The sequence below is a fragment of the Echinops telfairi genome, unplaced genomic scaffold (assembly GCF_000313985.2).
Source record: "Echinops telfairi isolate 266 unplaced genomic scaffold, ASM31398v2 ScPeMD7_7422;HRSCAF=8460, whole genome shotgun sequence".
NCBI classification, from domain to species: Eukaryota; Metazoa; Chordata; class Mammalia; order Afrosoricida; family Tenrecidae; genus Echinops; species Echinops telfairi.
The window spans coordinates 1,791,710-1,804,615 of NW_022111322.1; the positions used below are offsets into that span (position 1 = coordinate 1,791,710).

At 48.4% G+C, this 12,906-nt stretch overlaps 1 protein-coding gene across 1 annotated transcript in view; it reads left to right on the forward strand.

Moving 5' to 3' along the window:
* Window positions 1-12,906, forward strand: part of SLCO2A1 (solute carrier organic anion transporter family member 2A1) — a gene marked incomplete at its 5' end in the record, with an annotated part of 117,876 nt that overhangs the window by 56,247 nt on the left and 48,723 nt on the right. Inside the window, one exon of the mRNA XM_045297801.1 lies at window positions 9,600-9,737. Within this exon, the coding sequence (XP_045153736.1) occupies window positions 9,600-9,737 (138 nt within the window). The remainder of the gene's footprint in view (window positions 1-9,599; window positions 9,738-12,906) is intronic.

The following is a 12,906-nucleotide window of genomic DNA, read 5'->3' on the forward strand; positions in this document are numbered from 1 at the left end:
ACTCTGGCCCTTTCTCATTCATTCCGAACTTTAAAGGGTCTCTCCTTAGAGAGCGAGTCACACCTATGCCCCTGTCTCTAAAGCCTGACTCAGGTCTGGGACCCCACCCACTTGGCATCTCAGCATCTTTTCATACTTTCTTAACTCGTTAATGGGTAAAAATGTCCTTCCTTATAAAAGAAAAAGAGGCCTGCTGGTGTAGTGGTTACAAGTTGGGCTACTAACTGCAAGGTCAACAGTTTGAAACCATGGCAGCTCTGTGAAAGAAAGACGGCGATTTACTCCCACAAAGAGATACAGCTTCAGAAACTCATGGGGGGAGTTCTACCCTGTCTTAAAGGATTGCCATGAGTCAGGATTGACTCAATGCAGTGAGCTGGGTTTTGGTTTTATTCGAAGAAAGATCTTCAGTTATTCCACTTTTCCCAGCTTTCTTCCTCTCCAGCCCTCTTCGCGGTTGCTGGGATTAAGAGAGAGAATGGGGTTTAGATGTCTAAGAACCCTCCGGCCCCACCCCACAAGAATGTGGTCTGTTGGGAGCGATTTCCCTGCTAGCTTCCTTCTACAAGATGTACCAGAAGTGACATGTATAGCTTTAACATGCACACAAACAACCCCAAACTTCAATATGCACATGCATTCTTTAATCTTTCAAAGAAGGTTCCTTGAATAAACAAACGTATCCCAATGACTTTGTCAATGCTTATAACATTAAAAATAAATAAACTGATGGTGGAATTTCCTTCAAAGTCTTAGAACATTATTTTGAATACCCTTCATGGCCCGCAAAACGTTTCTTTAACTAATTTTATTATGGTATAGTTTACATATTATAAAACACACAACATTTTAAATGCTTGATGAATTATGACATTTGTATACCCTTGTATAAATACTACAGCTATCAAAATATATAATATTTTCACCACCCCTGATGGCTCCTTCACATGTAGCAATTAATCTTTAAGCTTTTATTTTGGATTTAGTAATACCCAAAAGTGACTGAGAAATGAGCCGGGGAATTGAGAAAGAGCGCTCACCTGAAACTGCTCTTTGTTTCTGGCTAACTGTATGGCATATGTATCGCTTCCAGGCAGCGCAGCAGGGAGAATCGTGCACGAGGGAGGGCAGGTGATTGGAATGAACCTGCGGTTTTCTGAATGGCTACTCTGATAGCTGTAGATTCTGGAGTGTGGATTGACCAGTTAGAGTCCTTGACAGTCATGTTTGTTCGCTCAGCAACTCTTGAGTGATGGATCAGGCTCTGTTTGAGGCACAGGACACACATCACCCTTGCCTGCATGAAGTTTACAACCTGGTGGTGGAGATTCTGAGAAAGAAGAAATGAAATCATGTTTCAATCTCAGGGTGTAATAAATGTTATGGAGGAGGAATAATGTGAGGAGATAGAAAACGATAGTGTGTAATTTTAAGGAAGGTAACACAAGCTATGTGATACATCTTTATTTTCTTTGGAGGAAAAAAATCACAAGGCTCATATTTTACCATTGCTATTTTCCAAAAGGAACAAGGACACTTTTCTGAAAGGCTATTTTATACAGAATGATAGTATGTGTTTAGTCTGGGGAGAAGGAGGGCTCTGGCTTATTAATAACCTGTGATATGCAAATGACACAATCCTGCTTGCTGGAAGCGAGCGCTTGCTGATGAAGATCAAGCACTACATGCAGCCTTCAGTATGGATTACAACTCAATGTCAAGGAAACCAAGATCCGCCCAACTGGACCAATAGGTCACACCAGGATGAATGGAGAGAGACTGACGTCAGGGATTTCATCTTGCTCAGATCCACAGTCAATGTTCACATACGTCAAGGAAGCAAACAACGCATTGCATTGGGTCAGTCTGCTGCACAAGAGCTGCTTAAAATCTTGAAGAGCAAGCATGTCCCTCTGAGGACTAAGGTGTGCCTGAGCCAAGCTGTGCTATTTTCAACCGCCTCCCATACAGGTGAAAATGGAACACGAATAAGGAAGACCAAAGAAGAATCTATGGATTTGAATTATAGTGCTGGCAAAGAATACTGAAAATACCATGGACTGTCGAAAGAAAACCCAGATGCGCCTTGGAAGAAGCAAAGCCAGGATGCTCCTCAGAGCTGAGGGTAGCAAGACTTGGTCTCGGGTCTTGTGGACATGTTGCCAAGGGAGACCAACCCTTGACCAGATGGGTCGGCACAGTGGTTGCAACAGTGTGTTCTACAGAGCCACGGTTGTGAGGATGCCCTAGGCCTGGGCAATGCTTCCTTTCCTGTGAGTCAACTACCGCCATCAAGCAAAAAATCAACGTACCAACACAAAGTGGATTCTGATTAGATCCGCTGATGGGGAAAGTTCGTGAAATAAAGTTAAGTCCATCTTTTCTGAAAGACTTTCTGGGACCTTTTATAGTGAAAAGGGTGCCAGGTACTTTAAATACATTGTCTCGTGCAATCTTCACAACTCTGTAAATAGTTGTTTTTATAGTCACCATTTACTATTGGGGACACTGCTGCTCAGAGAGGTCAAAGACGTTGTAGAAGGTCACTCCGATCTACACAAAGCAAGGAGCTAAACCAGTGGTTCTCAACCTTCCTCATGCTGCCACCCTTTAATACAGTTCCTCATGTTGTGGTGGCCCCCCAACCATAAAATTATTTTCATTGCTACATCATAACCATAATTTTGCTACTGTTATGAATCAGACAACCTCTGTGAAAGGGTCATTCGACCCCCAAAGGGGTTGTGGCCCACAGGTTGAGAACCACTGATATAAACCAAGGCCTACTCGACTAAACAACTCATGCCCTGAACCATAGCATTTTGTCCCCTAAATGAGGGTGAAGCAAGGTGAGTTGCAACCCAACAATCAAATATTTTCTTAATCACACTCATTCCCCAACATTTATTCTTAACTGTGTGGCTTCCTCAAGGCCCACAATCCTCCTGCTGAGTGCATGGTGGATACTGGGTACATTTAGACAGCCATGGTCCCATTCACATAAACTCAGTATATAAGAGTCAGACAGCTGTGATTCTGGCCACAAAGTTCTGTTAGAACCATTCATTTACTACATTCTCTCCTGTCTTAGCATTTTCTCCCTACCTCTTCCTCCTCTCCAGCCACATACATAATCTGCCCCCTATCTTCCATACTCTTTAGGACCTGGGGTACCACCACCTCTGTCCAGGTTCCCATCAGGGATGCAGTGTCCAACAACTGGTAGTGAGATTGGCTTTGTGAGGGGCGAGCGATGTGGGAGGTTGCCAGCAGATTCTAGGTGGAGCCGTCCATCTACTACCTGGGGGAGGAAATGGAAGGGTTCTGGAGTTACTGGAAAGAGCAAAGGGTTTTCTTTTTTTGAAACGACGTCTCCTCCTGCCCTCACCTTCTACCTTCTCCTCCTTAAACAGCTGGGGAAACTGGTAGCAATGAATCAGTCATCAGTCATAGTAATTCAGAACCCATTTGGATAGAGGGAGACTGGTCTTCTCGGAGTTTAGTGCTTAGAAACTTCAAAAGTAAACCCTTTGTCTTCCTTCTCCATGCACATTCCTTCCCATCTCCTTCCAGTCTTTCCTGGCTCTCAGTCTCAAACTTGGCCCTCTTCTCTTCGTCTGCCTTGACTTAATGAAGCCCTATCAACCCTGGAGCCCTTGAATGGGCCTCTGGTCAAGCCCTTATTATCTCTCCTAAGGCTGGTGTGTGTGTGTTCAACGTTTTATTGGGAGCTCTTACAGATAGCATAATATTCCACCGCCGTTCAGTCACATTGAGCAGTATTTGACAATGGCTACCACGACCAGTTTCAAAACCTTTTCTTTCTTCTTGAACTCCTTGAGATCAGCTCCCCTGTGCCCCTCCCTCCTCCACCATATCCCCCAAGAACCCTTCTTCTTCTTTTTCTATAATAGTTTTTTTGTTTATTTGTTTTGTTTTGTTTGCCATATCTTATACAATCCTATCTATCTATTAACAGACAAATCTGTTGTTCGATCCCATCGATCCCACTGAGTGGGGTTATGTACTCATCAATGCTATCAGCCGGAATAGCTCCTACCCCTCTCTTCCCATACCCTCAGGGAACCATCACTCCTGTTACTGTTTCTGAAGGGTTATCTATCTTGGCTGTTTGTGGCAGCTTCTTGCTTCCCTGAGGAATGCTGCCCTTGCTGCCACCAACCATGTACCAAGCTATAAGGTGACCAGATGTCCCACTTTTGGCGGGACAGTCCTGATTTTTAACAATTTTCCCGCATCCCGCGGCATTTTAAAAATGTCCCAATTTTTTGAAAGAATGCACGACAAACTAGGGTATATGGTTTTTGGCTGCCATGTGGCTCTTTCACCAGGATATGAGTTTTATCAATGGTGTCCCGCTTTACCAATGTTAAAGCTGAGTTGCCTCTTGCAGAAGTAGGCAATAGAGTGCTGAGGTATTTAGAAGCAACCTTGAACGGGACCCACAACTGTGCTCCATGCTAGGTGAGGAAGGTGGGGGGTACCCTGAAGGATGAGGGGGGAATTGAGAAGGGAAAGGCCATTTTGTGAATGTTGGGAGCAAAGGAGCAGACATATTACGAGAGCGTTAAATAATAGTAGGACCCAGGTGGCACCTTTCAGGGCAGGTGTGTGGCATTAGTCATTTACAGCTGTCTAATGCTACAAAGAAAAACATCTCAAACATGAGTGATTAAAAAAAATGACAACATTTATTTGGCTCTTGAAACTTCCATTTGTACAAAGGTTGCTGGAAATAGTTCATTTTCATTCCACTTGTCATCATCAGGGTTGGAATCCTCTGAAGAAGTTTCACTCACTGGAATGGCGGGAGGTGGATGCGTTAGCTAGAGTGGAGTGGAATCCCTACCTGTGGGTTTTGATGAGTAGGGAAGACAGAACTTCCTAACGACACAATGCCAAGGGCAAGCGTCCTGAGAGACAGAGCCAGGTAGATCCTGTGTTCGTTTTAGGACCTGGGCTTGAAAGTCACTCTTGCTTCTTCTCTTCATTCGAAGTCGCGAGGATCCATTCACTTTCAAGGCGAAGAAGCACAGATGCCACGTCTTGATGAAGGCGTGTCGGTGTCACGTTGTCAGAGGACTATGTGGGATCAGAGACATGGATGTAGCTCACTCTGCAACGACCACAGGGTATGGAGCCATGTCAGCAGGCAAGGTCCCAGAGCATGCTGGATACCAGGCTGCGAGCATTCATTTCATCTTATCAGAAGGGTCCAGGGAGAGTGCTCACGTCTCCTTTGAGAAACTTAGGGGCAATTGTTAGGTTTCTGGAGTGGGTAATACCTCAGGTCTTTGCTTTGCATACTGAAAGAATTCACGCCGAAGCACGTTTTGCAATCCAAGTGAGTTTTTATGAAGGAACGGAAATGTTTCCGGTTTTATAGGCTCAAGAGGGACCACACTATTTCTGGAAAGCACGCCAAGCCACATGGAAGCCGTACTGGGGTTCACACTGGGCATGAAAAGCCATGTGGAAAAGAACATCCACACCTGTGGAACAGGGGAATCCCCAGAGTCCCAGAGGCCGAGCACTTGTGAGCCCCGATAGGCCTGGAGCGTGCCCTGAGGGGACACACAGGCAGGTGCATGCCCTGCACACTAAAAGCCCTCCTTACATCATGCCCCTGAGACAGGGCAGAGCAAAAAGAGACTGGTGGCAGGCCAAGAGGGGGTGCCAAGAGGGAGTGCAGGGCTGTGCTTCCTGCCTGATTCTATCCCGCCCCCTGGCTGGGAGATGCATGGTTGAAGGTATAGGTTGACGTCATTGGCTAAGTGATGTCATTCGTGGTACCTAAGGTGGGTGTGCCCAAGGTATTGATTGGTTTTACCTGGGCCCAGGGGTTCTCGTGTGTGTGCATGCTCAGTTTGGATCTTTTCCATAGGTGCTCAACAGTTGCCTACTTTCTTTCCAACCTCCTCTGTGGGGGCTTTTGCAGGCATGGGAGGGACAAAACCCCTGTCCCTAAATCTAGCTACCTAACACAATGTGGTGGGAGATTTGAAGGTGCAGACAGGGGACCAAAGAGAAGCTAATAGAGTACTCCAGAGGAGAGGTCGTATGGCCTGGAGCCAAGTCAAATGCTTGGAGATGGAAGGCTGGGCCAAGTTCTAGAGACACAAGAAGAAGTCACAGGGCTTCGCAGGTGAATGAGTGGTGGGGCAGGTGTGAGAACAGGGACAACTAGAAGTATCTCTGCCTTCTGTTCGGGGGAAATGAGTGAAGGTGATGGGTGATGAAGGGAAAAGAAGAGGGAAAGACAGTAACTTTCCCTTGGGAAGTTATTAATTGGGGGGGGGGGGTCGGGGCGGTTGTTCTGAGTGTCTGGTAAACATGTCCACCAGTAGGCTGGACTTGGATGTAATACCCTAGAGTGGCAGTTCTCAACCTGTGGGTCGCCACCCCTTTGGGGTTGAACGACCCTTTCACAGGGCTCACCCGATTCCTAACAGTAGCAAAATGACAGTTATGAAGTAGCAACAAAAATAATTTCCTGATTGGGGGGGGTCACCACAACACGAGGAACTGTATTAAAGGGTCACGGCATTAGGAAGGTTGAGAATCACTGCTTTAGGGATTATTAGAACAAAGTGTTCTTGCATTGAGGGAGTACTTGAGTAGTGGCCCAATGTCTGTCTGCTACCTTAATACTTAACATATAAATATATCTACATAGAGCTGTTTCCCTATCATTATATATAAATATATTTACATATGTACATGCCTGTATTTAGACCTCTATAAATGTCCTTTGCCGCCTAGATCTTTTCTCTATTTCCTTTTACTTCCCTCTTGTCCCCCTATCATGGTTGACCTTCATGGATCTTGAACTGCACATCCATCGTGTGCTTCTTTCCCAGTAGCCTAGTTCCGTGCCTCTTAGGTTCCCTTAGGCCTCCCAGTGGAACTGCCTGCAGATCAGGGAAGATGGCACTGGACCAGGTAACATGCTGTTACAGATAAGGTCGCCCTGAGCCCCAGCCAACACTCCAGCATCGACGACATTTACTGTGTTGCTGCTTTTCCCTTATCTTCACAATGACCCTCTCTCTGCACACAGATGGTGAGAGCTAGGGGTTTCTTCTTGCCCGAGTGGTTTTCAACCAGAGTTGTCCGTCAGATTCTGCTGGAGAAGCTTTTGAAAAATAGACCCCCACTGGTTTTGATTCAGCAGGCTTGGATTGGGGTTGGCTATGCTTTGAAGACCCTCTCTGGCCCCAACCCTGGCGAGGTGACTTTGAATCAAGTGGAGTTAAGGACTTGTAGGTGAACTCCCCTGCCCTCACGGCAGGAGAAGACATGGGCCTGAGAAGGGTGGAAGTATGCCAGGGCTGCACAGTTGGGTGAAAGGCAGGCCCAGAACTACTCACACAGTTGGCACCTCAGCCCCGTAATGCCTGCAACTGCAGGGCACTATGCCAGTCACTCTGCTTGCCCTCCTCTGACCTCAGTTTCCCCATTTGTGAAAAGAGAGAGGGCCTCAACCATTGTCAAAATATCTTTATCAGTAGAAGCCTTTGGTCCAAACAGAATATTAAGACTGATTCCAGTATGCACAACGATGCCAAGCAGGACCTCTCGCAGGGTTCGGGGAGGGAGAGCCACCTTTTGCCTTCAAATGGCTGGCTTCATGGCTTCACCCGCTCTAGCCTCTGTGAATTGGGGAGGTTCACCTTTGGAAGGAAAGGAAATTGGAGGTGGAGCCCCAGCTGCCCTGCGGAGATGCCAGTTCTTCACTTAAGGGAAGCATGTCGGCAGACTACGAAATGGAACGGTGCCCACCCTCCCCTGGAGGAACAGTGCGGTCTCCAGAAAGAGCACCTTCCAGGGGACTTTTGGGAAAGTGGGACTCTTGGCCCCAGCCTACCTGCCGCAGGTCATCAAGCCTTTCTCCTTTCCTCCCCATTGTGTATCTGTCTCCGCCAACTGTGGATTCACAAGGACAAGCATCAACAGAGCTGGGGCGGAGAGGTGGCATTTGGAGACAAAAGGCCTCAACCCCTTCCCTGAGGCTGTTGCCCTGTACCCAGGGGTGAAACAAGCGCCCACAGGTACCTCTGTCTGTAGGCCACGATGGCCCTGATAAGAGGCCATAACAAATGGGGGTGTGGGGAGGAGCATTCACTCTAACCAAAGAGACTCCCAATCTCAACTATAATTTACAGAAAGTAAGTATGAAGTCTTCATCGGACCAAGCCAGCACAAAGAGAACACACAAGGAAGGCCACGAGCACGCAGTTAACATGGTGTCCGAGGGTTTGTTGTGATACAAAGCCAGATCAGGACCGTGGTTGGTGTATATACATTGTTAGATAGAAGGGCTTACAAGATTGGTCCAGGGTCCTCTGACCAAGGAAGTCAGGCTGAGGCAGAAAGGATATGACTCATGACTCTTCGACCCCTTGTGCTAGGGTCACATGCATCAAAGATACACCCAGGCAAGTCCCTAAGAGAAGGCCCCTCCCTGTGCTGGCTGGGGGGCGGTGGGGGTGGGGTGGGGCATCCACTTTCTAAGGCATTCTACCTATGGTCATGATTATCTACATCCTTGGTTAATGATCAGAAAGAACTCAATCAAGGCTCAATCTCGGTGGGAATGGATTTGGGGCTGTCCCTACCCTTTGCAAATGGGATGTTTAGAATTTAAGATCTAATACAAAGGTCAGCATCCCAGGGCCTCATTCCAGGCGATGGAATGCATCTTGGCAGAGGGGTATTGTGGAATAGAGGCACTCAGGGAGGCAGGGGCACCATGCAATTTGGGGCTTCTAGGTGGGCCTGGGATGACGCGAGTGGATGGAGAGTGGTGTTCAGTGCTCACAGGGCACAGGAAGGAAGACAAGCCCAGTAAGCAGACCAGGAGCTCACTGGCGGAAAAACCCAAGGTGGTGAATGCAGGGCTGCTAATTCTAGTCTTTCTTTGAGCAGCAATTCTCCAATCCTTGTCTTAGTTTTGATGTGATGTTGGGTGCCATTGAGTTGATTCCAATTCACAGTGACCCCATGTAAGTGTGAAACTGGCCCATAGGGTTCTCCTGCCCGTACTCTTTACCCAAGCGAATCACCAGGCCTTTCTGCTGCAGAGCCCCTGGAAAAGTGCCAACAGACATCCTTTCAATTAGCAGCCAAGCGCTTAAGCAAGACATGAAATAATAATAATTTATAAGTTACCAAGGGTTCTTGAGGGAGGGAGGGGAACAAAAAGGAGCTGATACCAAGGGCTCAAGTAGAAAGAAAATGTTTTGAAAATGATGAAGGCAACATATGTACAAATGTGCTTGACGTAATGGATGGATGGATGGATTGTGATAAGAGCTGAGTGAACCCCCAATAAAATAATTAAAAACAAATAGTGGTGTCTCTCCGGGTCACCCAGTAGAGTGGATGTTATCTACGGAGCAGGTGAGGAAGGGGTGGCCAGGGAGGCTGAGATGCAGGGAAGCAAGGACCAGGAGGTGGTAGGGGAAGATGCACACCAGGCTGAGAGGCCCCTGTGTCTGGGGTCTTGCAATGGACGGCCCGGAGGGAGGTGGGGCTTGCTGACCCGCAGCCTCACAGGACTGCCTCTGTGACCACAGGTGTTTGTGCTCTGCCATGGCCTGCTGCAACTCTGCCAGCTCCTGTACAGCGCCTACTTCAAGAGCAGCCTCACCACTATCGAGAAGCGCTTCGGCCTCTCCAGTTCTTCCTCGGGGCTCATCTCCAGCTTGAATGAGGTAAGCAGGAGCGACTGTCCCGCCAGACCTTACCTGCGGCCTCCCTGGCATGTGGGATCTGGGAGAGGGCTCTATGTGAAGCAGGGGCTGAAGAGCTGGGGGTGCAAATGAGGCACAGGTTTCTCTCAGTCTGTGAAGGCAGGAGGGGGTGTTGTTACATGCCCTGAGACCTCCCATGTACCAGACTCTCGTCTGCTTGATCCCTGGGCCTCACAGCAGCCCTCTAGCGAGTGCTCTGCTCCTCTCCACCGGGACAGGAGCAGTCACTAACACACCGCCAGGACTTCCATAGGCACCCTCTCTGCATAGCGTTCCCCAAAATAGGCGAATTCCCCCACACCTCAAATGTACATGTACACGTGCACACATATCCTGTGTCCTGCCTTTGTTCTCTGGGCTGGCCTGCTGAGCCTCAGGCCCATGCATGCACCTTCCATGCTTTCTGCATGCATGGTTCTCTGTGTTTGAATGTCCATGCATCTGTGTGTGCGCATGTGCCCCTGTGTGTCCCGATCGAATGTGGGTCTGTGTGCTGAATTTCGTGGGGATGCCCAGTGACTGGGTCTACCTCATGTTGTAGGTTACTCTCTCCTCCAGACAGGAACTTGGCACCCTGCCTACAGAATCCCCTTCCCAGAGACTGGCCTGTGCCTCCGCTACCTGTAACTTAGCAACATAAAACCTGCGAATGGCTTCAAGGAACAGAAGGTTGTTTTCTCACAGTACTGCACACTCCAAATCCAAAGCAGGGTCTTGGCCGTCTAGATTTTTTTCTTGCCACAAGCTTTGAGTGTGTGTGTGTGTGTGTGCGCACGCGCACTAGGATTTTGGTAAACTCAGAAGTGATCAGAATTAGAACCCACCCTACTGGGGTAGAACATAATTTACATTTCCGAGCAGACTCACAATCCGCTCTCCTCAGCTGATTCTGACTTATAGGGACACTGCGGCACAGAGGAGAACGGCTCCACACACAGGGCGTCTGCGACTCCGGCAATCTGTACGGAAGCAGACTGACTCAGCTCTCTATCACAGAGGTGCTGCCAGTGGGTAATGGTTAACAGTCCATAAAGTTGAGCGCACTGTTCTGCCAGAGCACCTAACCATAGGTAGAGGGAGACAATTTCAATACATCGTCGGGGAGGGAGGCATTATTCAATCCATAACAGACTTTGAAGATGGCCTGATGTCAGGGGAAGCAAACTTCTGACCTTTGTGCCTGGCCCGCAGCCCTATCCCATGGCCCTCATACGATCACTCATCCTCCTGTCTTCTTTTCTGCTCAGTGCAGGCACAGACTCTGAATCCTTCCCCACACAGTGTGGCAGGCACCTCCACGGATCAAAGTGAGCGCTGGGGCTATTGGGTTATGCTTCGGGCTGCGAACCATAAGGTCAGAAGTTAGAAACCACCCCCTCCTCCGAGGGAGAAAGACCGGGCTTTCTCCTCTGGTGACGAGTTACAGTCTCCAACAGTCACTATGAGTCAGCATCAACTCGATGGCCGTGAGTTTGGTCTGCGTTTTGTTGCTGATTAAAATCAGAGCTGGCATGTTCGGTGAACCCTGCGTACCCTCTCTGGTCCAATGCTGGCTTAGACGCCGATCTCCCCAGGGATAAATTTTCACTCAAATTGGCTCTATGCCTGAAACAAAAATGTGGGCCAGGAACAAGTGAGTACTTTAAGGGGCAGGGTGGCCAATCGGTGACTGTGGGTTAAGATGCCCAACCAGTTAAGATGGGAAATTGACTAGGCCAATAAGGGGCATAATAGTTCAATCAGGGCTTTGGTGCAATCGAAAATGGAAATAATGTATCCATTAAATGATCTCTTCCCAAAATTCAGAGGAGTTTTTCTACAGCCTGGTTTCAGAACATGCTAATGGGCATGATTTAAGACAAATAACGTATGAAAGTTCATTCCTGTTACCTAACAAGCCTGTGTGTTTGTATGACTACATATGCGTATGTGTGCATCTGTGTGCGGATTTGTCTGTTTGTGTCTATGTGTGTCCGTACCTGGGTATGTCTGAGTATGTATTTGTGTCGATGTACAAGGAGAAAGTAGGACAGGAAATTAGCCAAAGGGCTTTCTACACCCTGTTAATTCAGACCCAGGCCTTTACATATAGACTAAGGAGTAAAACAGGGACCTTACCAGGCAAGCGGAAGGTTGTGCGTGAAACCCTTGCTTTGTGGCCGGCGTGGCTCCTTGAGCTGACCCAGGCAGGGTGGAAAGGCTTGTGAGAGACTTTAGAAGCGGGAGGCATCCGCAAGTTGGCAGCTGCACTAGGTTTAAGGGATTGAGGAAGTGAAGGCTCCCAGAGAGAGTGCAAAGAAGAAAGGGTAGGTTTGGTGGCGGCTGGAGTGCATGGTGGAAGGCACCACAGACCACAAGCAGGTTGTCCATCAGAAGCTTGAGCGAGCTTCCCTCCATGGGGGCATCAGCCTACAGGAGCAGTTCACAGTCTCAAAGCTTGTGAGGTCCCACGGGGGCTGGGTGTGTGTGAAGTGACGATGCAGGCTGGGTATGAAAGGCCAGCAGGGGGTGGGATCTCAGCTGACAGAAGCGTTAGGTCTCCCCGCCCGTTGCTTATCCATGACTGAAAGTCAGGGTTGAGTAGCTGAGGTCAGGAGGAGTTGTAGAGGCCTCTGAGAAGTGTGTTCCCAGCACTTTGGCCCGGGGCCCTGCTAGGGTAGTGTGAGATGTTGAAGACCAGAGATGCGTTACACAGGGGCAAGGGCAGTGTGGCAGCTTCTGAATGTCCCCACAGGACATTCACAGAGCTGCGTTGGGGGTCATTCCAGGAGCAGAACTGTGGTGGTGCAGAGGCTAAAGACTAGGCTGCCAACAGCAAGCTTGGCACATTGGACCCACCAGCCACTTCCAGGAGAAGATGGGACAGCCAGCCTTGGGCAGTCTACGAGACTTGTCCTTTATTCTTATATGGCCGCTTTGCGTTGGAATCGCATGAAGGCAACAGGTGTGAGTTGGGGGCTTGTTGTTCTTTCTAGAGGTTGGGATGTGTGTTAGTCTGGGTACTTTAGAGAAACAAATCCACAGAAACTCGTGTATAAGAGAGAGTTTTATATAAAGGGTAAGTGCACATCAAGAAAACATCCCAACCCAGTGCTGCCCAAGCCCACAAGTCAAACATTAGCTCATATGT